The sequence below is a fragment of the Aquarana catesbeiana genome, linkage group LG07, assembly GCF_042186555.1.
Source record: "Aquarana catesbeiana isolate 2022-GZ linkage group LG07, ASM4218655v1, whole genome shotgun sequence".
Classification (NCBI taxonomy): Eukaryota; Metazoa; Chordata; class Amphibia; order Anura; family Ranidae; genus Aquarana; species Aquarana catesbeiana.
Genome location: NC_133330.1, coordinates 52,175,881 through 52,193,130, shown reverse-complemented (window position 1 = coordinate 52,193,130; position 17,250 = coordinate 52,175,881). Strand labels below are relative to the sequence as shown.

Genomic DNA, 17,250 nt, shown 5'->3' with positions numbered 1-17,250 from the left:
CTATGGGAGTAAGGTCTGGAGACTGGCTGGGCCACTCCAGGGCCTTAATGTGCTTCTTCTTGAGGCACTCCTTTGTTGCCTTGGCCTTGTGTTTGGGTCATTGTCATGCTGGAATACCCATCTACTTCACATTTTCAATGCCCTGGTTGTGGGAAGGAGGTTCTCACACATGATTTGACAGTACATGGCCCCATCCATCGTCCCTTGATGCAGTGAATTTGTCCTATCCCTTTAGCAGAAAAACACCCCCAAAGCATAATGTTTCCACCTCCATGTTCGACGGTTGGGATGGTGTTCTTACGGTCATAGGCAGCATTCCTCCTCCTCCACACACGGTGAGTTGAGTTGATGCCAAAGAGCTTGATTTTGGTCTCATCTGGCCACAACACTTTCACCCAGTTCTCCTCTGAATCATTCAGATTTTAGTCCTTCACGGCATAGTGTGTTACCAATTGTTTTCTTGGTGACTATGGTCCCAGCTGTCTAGAGAACATTGACAATATTCTCCCATGTAGTTCTGGGATGATTCCTCACTGTTCTCATGATCATTTAAACTCCACGAGGTGAGATCTTGCATGGAGCCCCAGACCGAGGGAGATTGACAGTTATTTTTTGTTTCTTCCATTTGCGAATAATCGCACCAACTGTTGTCACCCTCTCACCAAGCTGCTTGGCGATGGTCTTGTAGCCCATTCCAGCCTTGTGTAGGTCTACAATGTTGTCCCTGACATCCTTGGACAGCTAATTGGTCTTGGCCATGGTGGAGAGATTGGAATCTGATTGATTGCTTCTGTGGACAGGTGTCTTTTATACAGGTAACAAGCTGAGATTAGGAGCACTCCCTTTAAGAGAGTGCTCCTAATCTCAGCTAGTTACCTGTATAGAAGACACATCGGAGCCAGAAATCTTGCTGATTGCTAGGGGATCAAATACTTATTTCACTCATGAAAATGCAAATCAATTTATAACTTTTTTGAAATGTTTTTCTGGATATTTTTGTTGTTATTCTGTCTCGCTGTTAAAATAAACCTACCATTAAAATATAGACTGATCATTTCTTTGTCAGTGGGGAAACATACAAAATCATCAGGGAATCAAATACTGTTTTCCCTCACTGTATGTAATGGAGTTGAGGAGAGGGGTAGGTGTTTGTACTCTAAATTAGGAGAGCAACATAGGGTGATAACACCCTCAAAGAGTAAGCGTTGCCACCTGAGGAAAAAAGCCTAAAAAATTAAACTAATGAAGTCACTACATCTAACTACTGGTAAGCTGCAACTTGATAAAGATTTGGTTTAGGGTTTAGTTACACTTTAAACAAGAGCAATCAAAATTACTCCTCCATAAAACCTTTCACTGTACAGAATTCCTTATTTTTACAAGTACACTCAGTGGTCATTTCTTTAAGTTTTCCCATAACAACAGTTTTAATTCCCAAGATGCCAGTCTGTTTACCAAGGTCCTGACCTGTTATTGAATAATTAAATACAAACCTACATTTTACTATGAAGGATTTGGAAAAATACAAAATCCTTCTTAAGGGGATTTGTCCACACAATAACTAGAGATTATAGTGAGAGCTCAGTGTTGGGTGGGTATGTAAGCATGGCTATTATTCAAGACACCTTTTTTAACTCTACCCTTTAATTTGCCTCTGGTGGTATATACTTTGCGTACTGACCATTTGTAATCAATACTAAGAGCAATAGCTATCAATTATGAGTAGGTTAAACGTAAGTTAAGACCATAACTGCAGTTTGTAATGGAAATCTATAATGATATAATTAAATCAAGCTCTGTTGCAGAGTGCCAATGTCCAGAATTCTCATAGCAGCCATCTGTCAAGTCATATACTGACAGACAAATAAAGTGAAAGCTAATTGTTAACTATAAGAGCAAAATATATTATGGTCTTATAGAAAAAACACTTTGGGGTTGATTTACTAAATAAGTTCAGATTGTTCACTTAGCGGTTTGAAAGTCTGATACATTTAGTGTGTTAACTTTAATCATCCAATATTGTGTGAGTAAAAAGTTCTGTGTTTCTTTTGCTGTTTTTTTATTTCCGTTATTTAGTTTACACTTATTCAAAGTTATTGCAACTTATTTACAAAGCTCAATGAACGTTCACTTTAATGAACATTAACGTTTATGTGTGTCATGCACTGATCTCATAACAACCACATTGTATTCTCACAGTGGGCATTTTTTATGATAGGTTCTTAAACCTGAAGAATTAGAATCATTTCTCCTTTTTAAGACCCTAATGTTTTTTTTTGTTTTCATTTTCAAGTTGTGGCACTTACATCCACAATTTTCATTTTATTTCTCATCCCAACATATTGGGACAGCGTATTTAGTAAGCCTAATGAACATTAACTTGGATTGGTAAATGGTTTCTTCTTCTATAGGAAATCAACCCCATTGGTTCTGATTTAGTAAAGCATATCTGAACCAATGCATTGATAATGCAGACAACCAAATGGTCAGTGTTCTTAACCACTGAAGATTAGAATATTTTCTCCATTTTAAGACCAAAATATTTTTTGTTTTTTTGTTTTTAATTTAATTTTTAAGAAGGGGCAGTTGAATTGAATCATTTCATCTTGTTTATAATATAAATATATATATATGCTGCGCTAAAAAGGTATATATAAGAAGTGTGCAGTAAATAATTAATCTCAAATAGAATAAAATAATGAACCAGTGAATTATATATATCATAGAGTGGATAATATAATGAAAGTGCCTAGTGCATAACTGTGTATTTTAAAACAAAAAAAAATATTAATAAAGCAGCAATATATCAAAGTGCTTCTGTTCTTTCATAGTGTCCAAATAAGTCAATTATGACCGTGCTGAAAAGCGGTGCTGTAGGTGATATAGGTCATATGACAAAGTGCTCATGTGCATATAAGTAGCGACCAACTGCGTCACTAATCCAGTAATAATAAAAGTCTGTGTAATCCAAAAGATGTGATCCAAGCCGTGATAAAGTGTCATCACTCAAGTGCCCCCCCTTAGGTAGTGAATGCTCACCTTGGAGCATGCGACTTTGCAGTTAAGCTGTCAAAGCACACATGCAAACCACCTCTGGGCTTTATAATAATGTTAGCAGTGGCGCAACTACCGCCATAGCAACCCATGCAAACGCTATGGGGCCCTCAGCCGCTATGGGGCCCGGTGAGGATGACAGCACCGCTGTGCCCCATACAGCGTGACCTGTGCACACCGCAGCCAGGGGAAGAGAGAGGAGAGGAAGAGGCGAGCTGTCTGTATCAGCAGAGAGTGTGATTGCTCGCTGTAATAGCTTTCATTAGAACTTCCAGTGTTCCCGGGGGTCATGTCACATAGCTCCACCTCTTGGCCTGGCACCTTTGATAGACAGAACGCCAGTCCAATGCGGGACATGTGACGTCATCAAAGGCATCAGGCCAAGAGGTGGGGCTATGTGACAATGGGCCTCGATTACAGCTATATTACAGCGGGCAATCCTGCTCTCTGCTGATCCAGGCGGCTTGCCTCTTCCTCTGCACAGGTGAGGCTGTATGGGGCACAGGTCACGCTGCATGGGGCACAGGTCACGCTGTGTGAGGCACAGGTCTTGCTTTATGGGGCATAGGTCACGCTGCATTGTGCACAGGTCACGCTGTGTGGGGCACAGGTCACATTGTGTGGGGCACAGGTCACGCTGTGTGGGGCACAGGCCACTCTGTATGGGGCACAGGTCACGCTGCATTGATGCTAGGGCGGCTGTGGGAGGGGGGCTGTTTGCAGGGGGGCCCCATACAACATTTTGCTATGGGGCCCTGTGATTTCTAGTTACGCCCCTGAATGTTAGGCTCCTGGATTCCTCAGCATACACCAACCGGGATATGAAACAGGAAAAGATTTGATAGTGCAAATACAGTTTGAACTATTTATTAAATAAAGTAAAAGTCCCCTTCAGGGGTACCCACACAGATTAGGAGCGTCAGTGCAGCACTCTATGATAAGCCTATGCTGGTGTATACCAATGATGGTATCGGGATGATGTGAGCGTCCTCCCCAGTGCACAAGATGCCTGTCGTGCCGTCCTGACCCCTCCCCTCAGGACGGTATAACAGGCATCTTGTGCACTGAGGAGGACGCTTGCATCATCCCGAAACCATTATTGGTATACATCAGTATAGGCTTATCATAGAGTTTGTTTTTGGTTGTCATTATGAAACACCATTGGTAAATTCACAAGACAATTTTTATGTTTGCCTATCAATAATAATTTTGTTAATCTGTTTTGTTGTAGGGTTGGTTCAGTCCTGGTCAGGTGTTTGTCCTCGATGAATACTGTGCGCGCTATGGAGTGAGAGGCTGCCATCGACACCTTTGTTATCTAAGCGATTTACTGGAGAGAGCAGAAAATGGAGCCATGGTTGACCCAACTTTACTCCATTATAGCTTCGCCTTCTGTGCATCACATGTACATGGCAATAGGTAAATGAAATATTCATTCCGTTTAGATTGGTATTTTTGACAAATGTTGGCATTTTAAACTTCTGGCATTTGAAACCTAATGTCAGCTATTTTTTGTTAATTTAAGATAGATAACTAAAGATTTAGAGTGGGGAAGGATTGGTGTTCCTAATAATAATAAACAAATTATTTATTAATTATTATAATTATGGAATCAGGAAGCGCAGTTTTTTTTTTTTTTTTATTGAAAGCCTATGGCGTGCATAACACACCCAAAAAACTTCACCCGGTGCCAAAAAAATGTGCACACACATAAAGAGTGGTCACAAAAAAGTGCAACGGGTACACAGACGTGCCAATTCCCTGATCCCCCGGGGCGTTAAGCTCCAGACGGGGACAAAGGTACTTTACTATGGTCTATCTGGTCGAAACCAGACAGACCCCGTTCTCTGGAAAGTCTGCCGAAACAGAACCCACCCAAGTACTATCAGGAAGCACAGATGTAGGATGCAACCTCTTCAAGCATTTTTCAATCAACCTCTTACTACAAATGGAACCACTGTCTGTGTTTCCTGCTATACAGAGACCCATTATAGAGATTTTACTCACGCTTTCTTTCCCAGCGACAACTATTTCACCAGACAGGAAGTGAGACTAATCTGCATCAGGGACACAGACAGTTATAAAATCTAATATCAAGCATAGAAATGACACTTCACTTGTAAAAGTCCAGAATAAGATTTTGTTTGTAATCGACACAAGATTGCCAACACATTTCAGGAGTTACACAGTCCCCCTCCTTCAGGGCTACAGAAATGATTAGTCCAGTTTTTCATGCTGCCTGATAATAGAAGATCTTATATATTACCATCAACTGATCCATGTCCTCTCTAACATTGTATGCATGGATGAGAATACAAAATATTTGGATTAAATACATTAACCCTCTCACTGCCAGTGCTGTTTTTGCACACATGTTTAAAAATGAATTTTAGGCCCAAAGATTAGTTAAAATCCCCAATATTTGCTCAACAGCTTTTATGTCCAATCTTTTGTAAAAAAAATTGACAAAATTTTAAACCAAACACAATATATTACCTCACTTTTTTGGTAAAATATTAGTGAGGGTTGCGCCGAGCAAATAGATACCCAACATGCCAAGCTTTAAAATTGTGTGCACCCACAAAATGATGAACTTTGGTACCCTATATTTTCCAGAGAGAACACTTTAAAAGTACCTACAGGTCATCACTTTATAGTTAACCACAGATAATGGCCCTAGAATTATTTTTTTCAATGTGCACAGTGATATGTAACATGTAGCTCAAGTGACATTTTCATACGTAGGCACCCTCCAACATGTGTGCCTACCTTTGTGTGTGCATATATGTGGGTCTCACCTGCCTTCCTTTGAAGCTAACAGAGCTCAAATGGCACTCAAAATGATACCAGAAACTGCAAATAATGGTATATATGTTGCTTCCAGGTTCTTTACAGCTAGGAGAGATTAGCGAATGGATGTTCACTGGGCTCCCTCCTCTCCACCCAGCAAAACCCTCCATGCGGGTCCTGAGCCCTACAGGTGGGACAGTGGAGCCTGGAAACATGTCAGGGGGTGCATGCTTGTTTTTGGTGGTAAGGGAGCACAGTTCCAGAGTTCACATGAAAGCGATTGGACGGCTGTACAGCCACCCAATTGCTTTAATCAAAAAGTCGACAGTCGGCTTGTGGAGTTTACACACACTCGTGGCTGCTGTATGACATATGTCATATGTCGGTGGCAGAAAAAGGATTAAATAGATTTTTAAATATTTTAATGGATTCATTGATATAAAACTTGGCCAATTATATTTGTTGTTATTTATGTCCATTGTCCTGAAAATATTTGTTATTATATATGTCCATGGTCCTGAAAACAGGGGACCCTTGCAGTCCCTAAAAAACAATGGCTTTCCCTTAATTATAACACATTAAAATCTTCTTCTGGATTTACAAGTGCAGTGGTGCTTTTATGTTTCATCTTGTATGTTTGTTTTCTAAAGGTTTCATGTACACTAGCAGCTCCTAAACTTGAGTTTAGGAGCTTTTGGTGGGTTTTTTTTTGCCAAAACTCCTAAACTCAACAACATAAAAGCCTATCTGTCCATGTACATAATGGACCTTTACCAGAGTTTAGGATCTGCTGCAGTTAGGGGAGCTTCAACCTCCCTCAACCTCCTTCTCCTGAACACGGAAGAATCGCGTTCAGGATAGGAACGTTTTGACCGCTGGCCTCAAAACGTGCAAAAAATCGCAGTAAATTTGTTGCGCGATTTTCGCCATGTTTTGCGTTTTCCCACAGTTGGCGGTCAAAGTAGGCTATGTGTATATGAAGACTTAAGGATTTTCTATAAAAGTCCTAGAAGGAATCCAGCTGTCAGTCTAAATTAATACGTTAATATAAAAACTCATGGCTATATAAAATACATTGAGGTTGATTTACTGAAGGCTTGCGGAGTTTACACACACTCGTGGTTGCTGTATGACGCTTGTCATATGTCTGTGGCAGAAAAAGGATTAAAATGTTTTTTTTTTAAATATTTTAATGGATTCATTGATATAAAACGTGACCAATTATATTTATTGTTTTGTATGTATTTTAGCAGTTGCTCCAGAGCTTAGTAAATGAGCAGAAGCTCTGCTGACTTCCATCATCCAATCATGTACAAGGGAAAATACTGTTTTGTTTTTTTTCCTCGCACATGATTGGGTATTTTTTGCAAAGTGAAGTTTTACCTCATTTACTAAGCTCTGGAGCAACTACACTTGCATAGTGCAACTGTACTTTGCAAAGTGCACAGTCTATTTGCCTTTAGTAAATCAACCCCATTGAGCAATCTGGTGCTCCTCAGCACTGGAAAACACAGGAGTTCTAGCCTTCTTTTATTCCACTATAGAAAAGCTATTTTTTTCTGTTTGTTGGAGAGTTCAACTCACTTCCTGTTTTGTTAAATGTTATCAACAGAACAGGAAGTGAGGAAAAATCTTTCCCAGGCCAGAAACCCAGATAGCAGTAAAAATCTGACAGGGGTTCCAATCCTGCCTGACTATCCAAACTATCCAAAAGAAAAATAGTTTTGGCAGGATATATGCTTTAAAATTTCCTACTGGTTTTTACATCTGTCCCAATGAGGAGATATTCCCTGACTTCCTGTCACTGCGAAAAGAAATTGAAAGAGCAGCTGTCATCAGGACAGGAAAGCACTGACATCAATAGAAACATTGTTAGAAGTTCTAAGTCTTTCCATAAGGAAAACTGAGCAAGCCACAGTAACTCAAAAATTATATTTCATTCGTCTTTAATTAGTCATTCCCTGAAATGTATCAAGCGGGTTACACTTTCTTTAGAATGGGATGTTAGTATGTCTTTTTTAATACTTTAAAGAGACCCTGTCATCAGATCATTCATTTCTACAACAATCTTCTCGTAAGATTATATGAGCATTTAATGTATTTTGTTTATATTTTTTACCTGTAAAAGCCTTCCTTGTGTAGACTTCCAAAAGCTCTGAGACTGATGCTGCATGCTGCCATCTTGGATGTGATGCCAACAGCCCCAGCAAGTTCCAAGGTGTCACTTAATGATGCTCTGTAGTATTTCCCTTTTGCTCCTTCCCTGGCAGATACATAAAGATTATGTAGCAAGGTTGGGATAAGTGTAGCTGGGCCAGCACACAGTAATTAGACACTCCCAGAAGAGGAGAGGGCTAAGATGTCCAAGGAGGAAGGGGGCTCTGCCGGGGAAGTGACTCTTCAGTTTTCAAACAAGCTCAGAAGCATATTGCAAATCAAAAAAAAAATGTTTATGAGAAGGAAAAATGCTGCAAGTATGTATTTAATATACTTGATTTTTTTTTTGGTGCTTTTACCTGCAAATGTTGGTGACAGGGCCTCCTTAAATGCTCCGGAATGGGTTCAGAGTTGTTCTCACTGTTTATATTATGATATACTATACATACTGTACTATAACTGCCAGTTACAAGTCTAATAAAACAAACCAACAGCTCTGCTTTATACTCCCTGCTAGCTTAACAAAAGCCCTTTAACTCCTGCAAGGGGTTAAGAAGCAGTAAAGTCACTGAGCCCTATGGCACACAACTAGAGATTTGTAAGGTTGTTGAAGCAATAACACAGTTCACATAATGTACACACGTAGACTTTCCTTGCCCTTAAGGTAAGTAAATTACTTTCTTTAATTAACAGGCACAATGAACTTCCAATGTCTGGTGCCTGGGGGCTTAGCCCATAAATAGACCTCATCTCAGTTACTACAATAGGACTCAGGCTGAACCTCTTACTTGGAATACACAACACAAAGAGAACCCTTCTACAAACATAGTTGCAATCTCTTTAGCCTGGTCTAAGCTGGCAATGGATTTTCAATGGCGGTCAGGCTTTAGGACTTGGTACAACAGAATAATCATCTTATTTCTCCCCATAACAAACATGAACATCCAATAACTTTCTACCTTGTATTATTTTACCAGCAAAATTCCATTAAGCGCTATTTTGTATTTAAAATGGCCAGCTAAAATAAGCTTGGCACATTTTTTATGATAAAATTCTTACTGTGAGAAATACACTAAAAATGCCTCCACCAAAGATGGACTTGGGGGAAGGAGTTTTGTGTTTGCCCCGATATGGGCTTTAATTGAAATGTATTTAACCACTTAAAGGAGAAGTCCAGCCAAAGCTTGTTTGGCTGGACTTCTCCTATGGATCACAGGAGTGCAGTTCGTTTTGCACTCCTGTGACCCATTTTCAGCAGAGAGCGGTGCTGAAGTCCGCTCTCTGTTGATGTCACAGAGCTGGTCCAGGCTCAGCTTCATCACGACCATAGAGTCTAGATGGACCCAGATCCCTGGACCGACACCCGGTTCAGCCTCCCAGCGAGCCGCTGAGAGGCTGAGCCAGCCGCTCCCGCCCCCTCCATAGCCCTGTGCTCCAGTGAGCGAGGAGGGGGCAGAGCAGAGAGATGTAACTGAAAGTCACCAGCTCTCTGCTCGGGGAGCTGTGAGAACTGAGTGATCAGCAGTGTTCAATAGCTCGGTTCTCAGTGTTAGAGGCGCCGGGGGACAGATGCAGCATAGGACCGATGCTCCATCCACCTAGGTAAGAATAAATAAAAAACAAACAAACCCCATACTGCTCTTTTAAGGGCCAACCTATAGCAGTTTTACTGCTACAGGGTGGCACCTCTGCCCCCCTTCCCAGTAGGGAGCATGCATGCCCGCAGCTGCTGGCTTTCTCCCACTGTGATCACACACAGCGAGAGCCGATTGGCGGGTACAGCAGACTCGATGTCCAACGTTGATCCAGCAGAGAAGCAGAACAGGGGTCTGTCTATGTAAACAAGGCAGATCGCACTTCTGTCAGGAGGAAAGGCATAGATCCTGTGTTCCTGCAAAGCCTGAACAAGGATCCATTTCTTCCCCTAGAAAAAGCACCTCCCCCACTGTAGAAGAACACCAGCTAGGCACATAGTAAACCTTTTGATCACCCCGATGTTAACCCCTTTCCAGCCAGTGTCAATAGTACAGTGACAGTGCATATTTTTTAGCACACTGATTAATGTATTAGTGTCACTGGTCCCCAAAAAGTGTCAGTTAGTGTCTGAATGTCTGCCACGGTATCGCAGCCCGACTATAGGTCTCTGCCCCTCGCCATTACTGGTAAAAAAAAATAAAAATATAAATATATCCCATAGTTTGCATATTTTTAGCTCTGATCACTATATAAGTGTCACTGGTCCCCAAAAAAGTGTTAGGTGTCCGATTTGTCCACCGCAATATAGCAGTCTTGCTAGAAGTTGCTGATTGCCGCCATTACTAGTAAAAAGTGTATAAAAAGATAAATAAATAAAAATATCCCATAGTTTGCAGATACTATAACTTTTGAGCAAGCCAATCAATATACGCTTTTTGAGAGTTTTTTTTTTTACCAAAAACATGTGGCAGAATACATATTGACCTAAATTTATGAAGAAATTTGATTTTTTTTACATTTTTTTATTGGATATGTTTGATAGCAGAAAGTAAAAAATATTGTTTTTTTTTTCTAAATTGCCAAATATGCGAGGCGGTCAAATATCACTAAAGGAAGACTCTATTTGTGGGGGGAAAAAAAAAGACATACATTTTATTTGGGTACAGCGTCATTGGGTATGACTGCGCAATTGTCACTAAAAGTAACGCAATGCCGTAACGCAAAAAAAGGCCTGGTCATGAAGGGGGTAAATCTTCCGGAGGTCTAGTGGTTAACTGAAATTTATTTGTGGACAAATAAAAAACCCTTCCACATATTCACAGACCAAAAAAAAAATGAATTATACCTAAACCAGCCTTTCACTTACCTGAGTTTGCTGTTGTGCCCTTCGCAATTGCATGTTCAGATTGTAAAGACCAGTGGTCCAGCGATGTCCCATCAACAGCTGTAAAATGTTACTTTTCCCATCACATTATGTCCTGGTGACAGTAGCAACCAGGACAAATAAAGAGGGTGAATCTCCCTAGTGGGACACAGACAAGGGGTTTTAACTTTTCCACTCTTGATCCAAAACGATAAAAAGGTTTTCACTTTATATTTCAGTTTTTGGGCCGGCACATTTGTTGCCTTTCCATTGCAAAGAAAACAGGTAAAATAGTTCATTTATAAGTAGTAATTTTAGCAGCTCTTCATTTTTAAAATAAAAAAAATAATAATAATAATCTTGTGCTCTTTCATTAGATCACTTTTTAAATTTGTCTGACTTTGCAAACCACTCTTGCGTGCAAATACTTCAGAATTGCCGGAGGCACATTACAAACCGGTAAATGAAAGTAATCTAGTGGAAAAGCCCAAGGAGTTGTTCACTTCCACTGGGTTTTTTTTGTTTTTCATTTTAAACATAATCTTTCTTTTGCCCAACTGCTTGAACAGCAGGGATCCTTCTCTGTCCATAGTTCCCATTAGAGTGTAATAGAAGGTTGTAATATTACTCATCTACACCTCAAAGGTATAAGAAAGATGCCATTGCTGTCTATGTGTAGCACTATGCTGTTGATACATTTGAGGGGCCTTTAACAAAAAAAATAAAAAATAAAAAAATACAATTCCAAGATCATTCCCCAGAGCACACTGGGGTTGATTTACTAAAGGTAAATAGACTGTGCAGTTGCACTCTGCAAGAGCAGTTGCTCCAGAGCCTAGGAAGTGAGCTAAAGCTTTACTTTGCAAAGAATATCCAATCACGTGCAAGGAAAATTAAGAAAACCGCATTTTTGCTTGCACCTGATTGGATGATGGAAGTCAGCAGAGCCTCTGCTCATTTACTAACCTCTGGAGCAACTGCTCTTGCAGAGTGCATTATTATTTTTTTACTTTTTTTGCTAGAAAATGAATTAGAACCCCCAAACATTTTATATATATATATATATATATATATATATATATATATATATATATATATATTTTTTTTTTTTAGCAAAAACCCTCTAACCCAATAAAATGGCAATCGTTGCAATATTTTATGTCACACTGTATTTGTGCAGCGGTCTTTTTAAATGCATTTTTTTTTGGAAGAAATACACTTTCAAGAATTAAAAAAAAAAACAAAAAAAAAACAAAATAGTAAAGTTAGCCCAATTTTTTTCTATAATGTGAAAGATGATGTTACGCTGAGTAACTAGATACCTAACATGACATGATTTAAAATTACGCACACTCGTGGAATGGCGACAAACAATGGTACTTAAAAATCTGTATAGGCGACGCTTTAAAAATTTCTACAGGTTAGCTATTTAGAGTTAGGAAAGAGATGGTCGGCACTCAGGATGACATCCAAAATGGTATTTCTGTATTAAATACATGTACAAAGCTGTAAAACAGTCTACGCGTTTCGTTAGTGCTTGGCTCATGACTAAGGACTAACGTCCGGAACGCATAGGATTTTTTACAGCTTTGTACATGTATTTAATAAAGGAATACCAATTTGGATGTCATCCTGAGTGCCGACCATCCCTTTCCTTATTTTGGTACGTTGGAGGTGTCAGCAACCTCAAGGTCTGAGCCAAGGGCGGAGCTTTTATGTGGCAAGATTGCAGCGCCTATACATCTGTTTTCCTTTACCTGTTTAGAGTTACAGAGGAGGTCTTGCACTAGAATTATTACTCTCACGCTAACCAGTTGTGTGGTTTGAACACTGTTTACATTTGTGGGCACTGCTTATGTATGCATTTGCTTCTGTGCATGAGAACGGAGGGATGGGGCACTTTAAATGTTTTTTTTTTTTTACACTGTCCCTTTAAATGTTTTATTTTGGTTACTTTTATTACTGTCACAAAGAATGTAAACATCTCTTCTGACAGTAATTGTCAGTGACAGGTACTCTTTATTGAGGGATCTGGGGTCTATAAGACCCCAAATCATCTCCTTTACACTTAAAAGCATTCAAAACGCCAAGTTTGGCTGTTTTGAATACTGTCATTTTTGTTAAAATCTGGCGCCTCTAAGTCTTCAGTAAACTGGAAGTGATGTCATGACATCGCTTACGGGTTACCAGATCCGAGACCCGATCAGATTCCGGCTTTGTTCAGGTCCTCCAGCGGACGTGCCGGCTGGTCACTCGGGCCTCCCGGTGGGATGGGAGAGCCTGGGCGAGCCGCGGAAGGCGGCTGGAGGGGGGGATATCCCTTCCCACTGCTTGTAATAAAAGCCGAGCGTCCGCTCTTAAATACGGTACCGGGTGATTTGCCTCCTACTGGCACTCTTCTTGGCCATAGGTTGCTAAGTCAGTCCTCCACTTATATTACTAAAAGCCATGGCCTGTCACCCTTGGCTGTTCTCCTGATATGAACTACAAACGTGTCCATACCTCTTCATCTCCATGGGCAGGGCAATTGGCAGATTACAAGATATAACTAGGAAGACAGACATTCTTTGGTGTAGCTCACAGGAAGTGACAAGGACCTGAGATTTTTGGCAAAATCAATAGCTATTTTCTATATTTGCTGGAAATGTTCTTATATTGAAAAAATAACTTTTTAGTTTTCCTTTAAGGAATGTTCAGTCAGTCTTGCATGGTGATAATATTTTTTCTTCCACTGCTTCATGTTTTTTTTTTATTTGTGTCTTGTCTTGCTAAATTCTGATTTGCTTTTCTTTGTCATAATTATTTTTTTATTTTATTAGATATTATTTTTCTTTATGCTTTATTGTTATGTTCTACCTGCATGCTTTCTAATCTCTCTCATTTTATTAACTTTATATGTGCGCTTTTCCATTGCATGTATGCTCCACACAACTCATTCACTACAGCCCACTAATGGCAGAATTACTTGGTGGCTCACAGCAAAATGCTGAGAGTGAGGGAGGCAAAGTGCCTAGTCCTTCTGGGATTGAACCAGAGATTAAGAGAGATTCTAAAAGGGATTCTAAAAAACGAAAAGATTCCAAATCTCAGCCGAATCCTGAACCTAAAAGGTAAGGTTTATAGTGGAAAACTGTCAACCCCAAATCCACCCAGTAGTTTAAAACTATCATCCTTGATATCTTGATGTGCTTCCTATCTTTGTTACTAGTTGTAGGTGCTCCCTCATACCTTATGTATGTATTATTCCATAAAATGTTCTTGATTCCTAAATGGTAACTCATGAATACGGAACCTATTAGAATTAATTCTGCTTGAACCAGTGTAACTACACTATATTGCCAAAAGTATTGTGACATCTGCCTTTACACACACATGAATTTTAATGGCATCCCAGTCTTAGTCTGTAGGGTTCAGTATTGCGTTGGCCCATCCTTTGCAGCTATAACAGCTTCAACTCTTCTTGGAAGGCTGTCCACAAGGTTTAGGAGTGTGTCTATGGGAATGTTTGACCATTCTTCCAGAAGCTCATTTTTGAATGTTGGGCGAGAATGCCTGGCTCGCAGTCTTTGCTCTAATTCACCCCAAAGGTGTTCTATTGGGTCGAAGTCTCTGCTAGCTTCTGGGTCCTGTGTTGAGCTGCTGGCCTGATACTTACTGAATAGAGGAGGTTGATTTTTCAGGGCGGGTGCCATTTAGAGAACACTTTGTATTTTGTCAATTAGGTGTTCTTTGATTGGATGAGGTGGAAAGGCGAGGCTGTGATATCACAATCTCCACCTCGCCCATTCAAAGAACACTTTGCATTATTTATGTACAGTATAAATGTAATGATGCATAATATGGTTTAATAATTATTAGTAAGATGGTTTTGATTGGCTTCTATAGGTTACTACCCTTAAGAATTGAAGAATTAAGAAGTGTATGTAAACCCTAAGAATGAACATCTCTTATTTGCTCCCTTTTTGGCCTGTTAAATATACTATTGAAAGCATTTTGTTAAAACTGTTTATTAGGGCAGCCCCGGCATCCCTCCAGATGTGCCTGGCTTGTTGTCAGTGCCTGTTGCCGCGGCTGCTTTTGCAAACACCACATCCCCGCTATCCCTCCAGACAGGAATGGGTCTGGCTTGTCCGTGCCAGGTACTGTGGCTGCTATACTTGCACGGCATTCTTCCAAACGTTCCCCAGGCCGCATGCTCAAAACTCTTGGTCCACATGCAGGTTGGAAACCCCTGCCTTATTGTATTCCCTGCATTAAGGTAAAACAATATTCCAGTATTTGTATGGCCCCCTCACCCCCTTACACTTACCTGAGCCCTCTCTTGATCCAGTGCTGTGCCTGTCTGCTGGGCTCTCTCTACCCGCAGAACACAGAGTCAATCAAAACCTGTAAGGAGGGGGTGGGGGACACACGCAGCCTGGCTCAGGAACGATCCTGCAGATATTCCACCATAGGAAGCAGCTTGCTATGGTGGTGCACGCAGAAGAGGAGAAGCCAAGATCAGTAGTTAGTAGAGGACTCCAGAAGAGGAGGTTTGAGGTCGCTCTGTGCAATACTATTGCACATAGTAGGTAAGTATATATCTGTTTGTTATTTTACAAAAAAGGGGAAAAAAAGAAGCCTTTACAACTTCTATAAGTAGTGAATGTGTATGGATTATTTTTAGAGAAAAAGGATCTTGTTTAGTGTAATTTCAAGACTGCTTAATCTGTGTCTCCTCAGACTGTGCTCAACCTGAAATGGCAGATAACAGATTTATACTATGTAAATAATGTGCACTATACAGTACTTTAATCACACAATTAATATCTAATTCTATGTAAATCGGCACGTGATTTAAATTTCATGTGGACTTCTGTTTATTTTTAATCTGCCGAAACAATGTTTCCGGTGGATTAGTTTGATAGTCCTGAAAACTGATGGTTCCAGGCAGCGGGAAGTTGGCCAATTTACTCACAAGACTTCATTTCCATATGCATGGCTGTCTATTCATTCTGTTTTTAACACTAGATGCTGATTCACTTTTACATGGCCATAAAAGAACTAGTAGTTTAGTTTTCCGTGAAATGAGGCTGGCTGTCAGTCAGAATCTGCCACTGCGGTAATGAAGGTCAAGCACAACGAGAAATCCACATGGCTATCAATCTCTCTTATTTGAAAGAGACATTGATGGTGGAGTTGAGGTGGGTTGTCTGTTTGGATCGTGTATGTGGAAGGTCAGGCAGTTAGACATAAGTAGCTTGCAGTCAGTGAGAAAGTGCGGAGAGGATGCGATTCAGATGTTGTGGGACAGCCTGAAGGAGAGGACTGACAGCATGACATGTCATCATAGGCAGGCGGCTGGATTGCTGCTGTCCAGGGTGCTGTTCTGTGCACAGCCTTGGCACTGCATCTTCGATCAGCACTTGCAAAGAAGAGGGCCGTGTCCTGGCTGACCCTTGGCCTTGCTGTGACCTTTGTGGAATGTTAAATCAAATAGTGTATCTAGGTGATCAGGCTGATAGATTTTATCTTGACATTCGCTTTGTCAATACACAGGGGCTAACATAATAGGCACTGGAACAAAAAAGCAGCAGCTACACATTGCAGACAAGAAGGTTTCACTTTTCCAGTGAAGCTGTCCATGCACTGTATATGAAAATTTTCGTTTGTGAATTTTTTTTATTTTTATGTTTCAATGGTTTTTATTTCAAGTTTTCACAATTTCCATAGTAAATAAAAATAAAAAGTGAACAAACAGTTTCATGGTGATATTTGCAGCATCACACATTATAATATATGTAAACTTTCTATAAGATGGTACTGACATTTGCCACCTGAGATACAATTTTTATAGTTATTGCTACATTAGTACTTTTCATGTGGGGTCTATGCCAAGACAAGGTTAACGTTTTTAGCTCTCTGCAATATGACCCTCATTATTTTGTCAGAGTTTAGTTAGAGTTGAAGAGAAGAGATGGTTGAACATAAAGAATGACAGGTAGAGGAAGAAGTAAAGGAGAAAAGAGTTAGGGATTTAGAAGGTGACCCTGCATCCCGATTCCCGCCCCCCGCCGGCCATTTTATGGCGATATGGCTCTGGGGTCTCCCGTCAAGTACTGGATCCAGGGGCTCCAGATCTTTTCGAACTGTTGCATTTTATCTTTTAATGTTGCAGTCATTCGTTTATTAAGCATAATCCAGGAGAGTTTATGTCTGAGCTGGTCGAACGGCACCACAGCCGATTTCCATGATCTCGCTATTGTGATTTTTGCTGCTGTAAATACATACGCTATAAGATGTCTCCAGGATCTTGAGGCTGGTTCTACCTCGGCCCCCAATTTTGTTTTATTTTTAAAAATGTTCCTTCAATTTTCTAAACGTTATTGGGGTCAAATTGACATTTGTTTTCAACAGTAGCAACAAGAAAA

General features: G+C 40.2%; 1 protein-coding gene across 13 annotated transcripts in view; it reads left to right on the top strand.

Moving 5' to 3' along the window:
* Nucleotides 1–17,250, top strand: part of CADPS (calcium dependent secretion activator) — a 666,812-nt gene that overhangs the window by 431,427 nt on the left and 218,135 nt on the right. For all 13 annotated transcript variants that reach the window (XM_073592156.1, XM_073592166.1, XM_073592157.1 and 10 more), the window contains exon 13: nucleotides 4,286–4,473. In XM_073592156.1, the coding sequence (XP_073448257.1) occupies nucleotides 4,286–4,473 (188 nt within the window). The remainder of the gene's footprint in view (nucleotides 1–4,285; nucleotides 4,474–17,250) is intronic.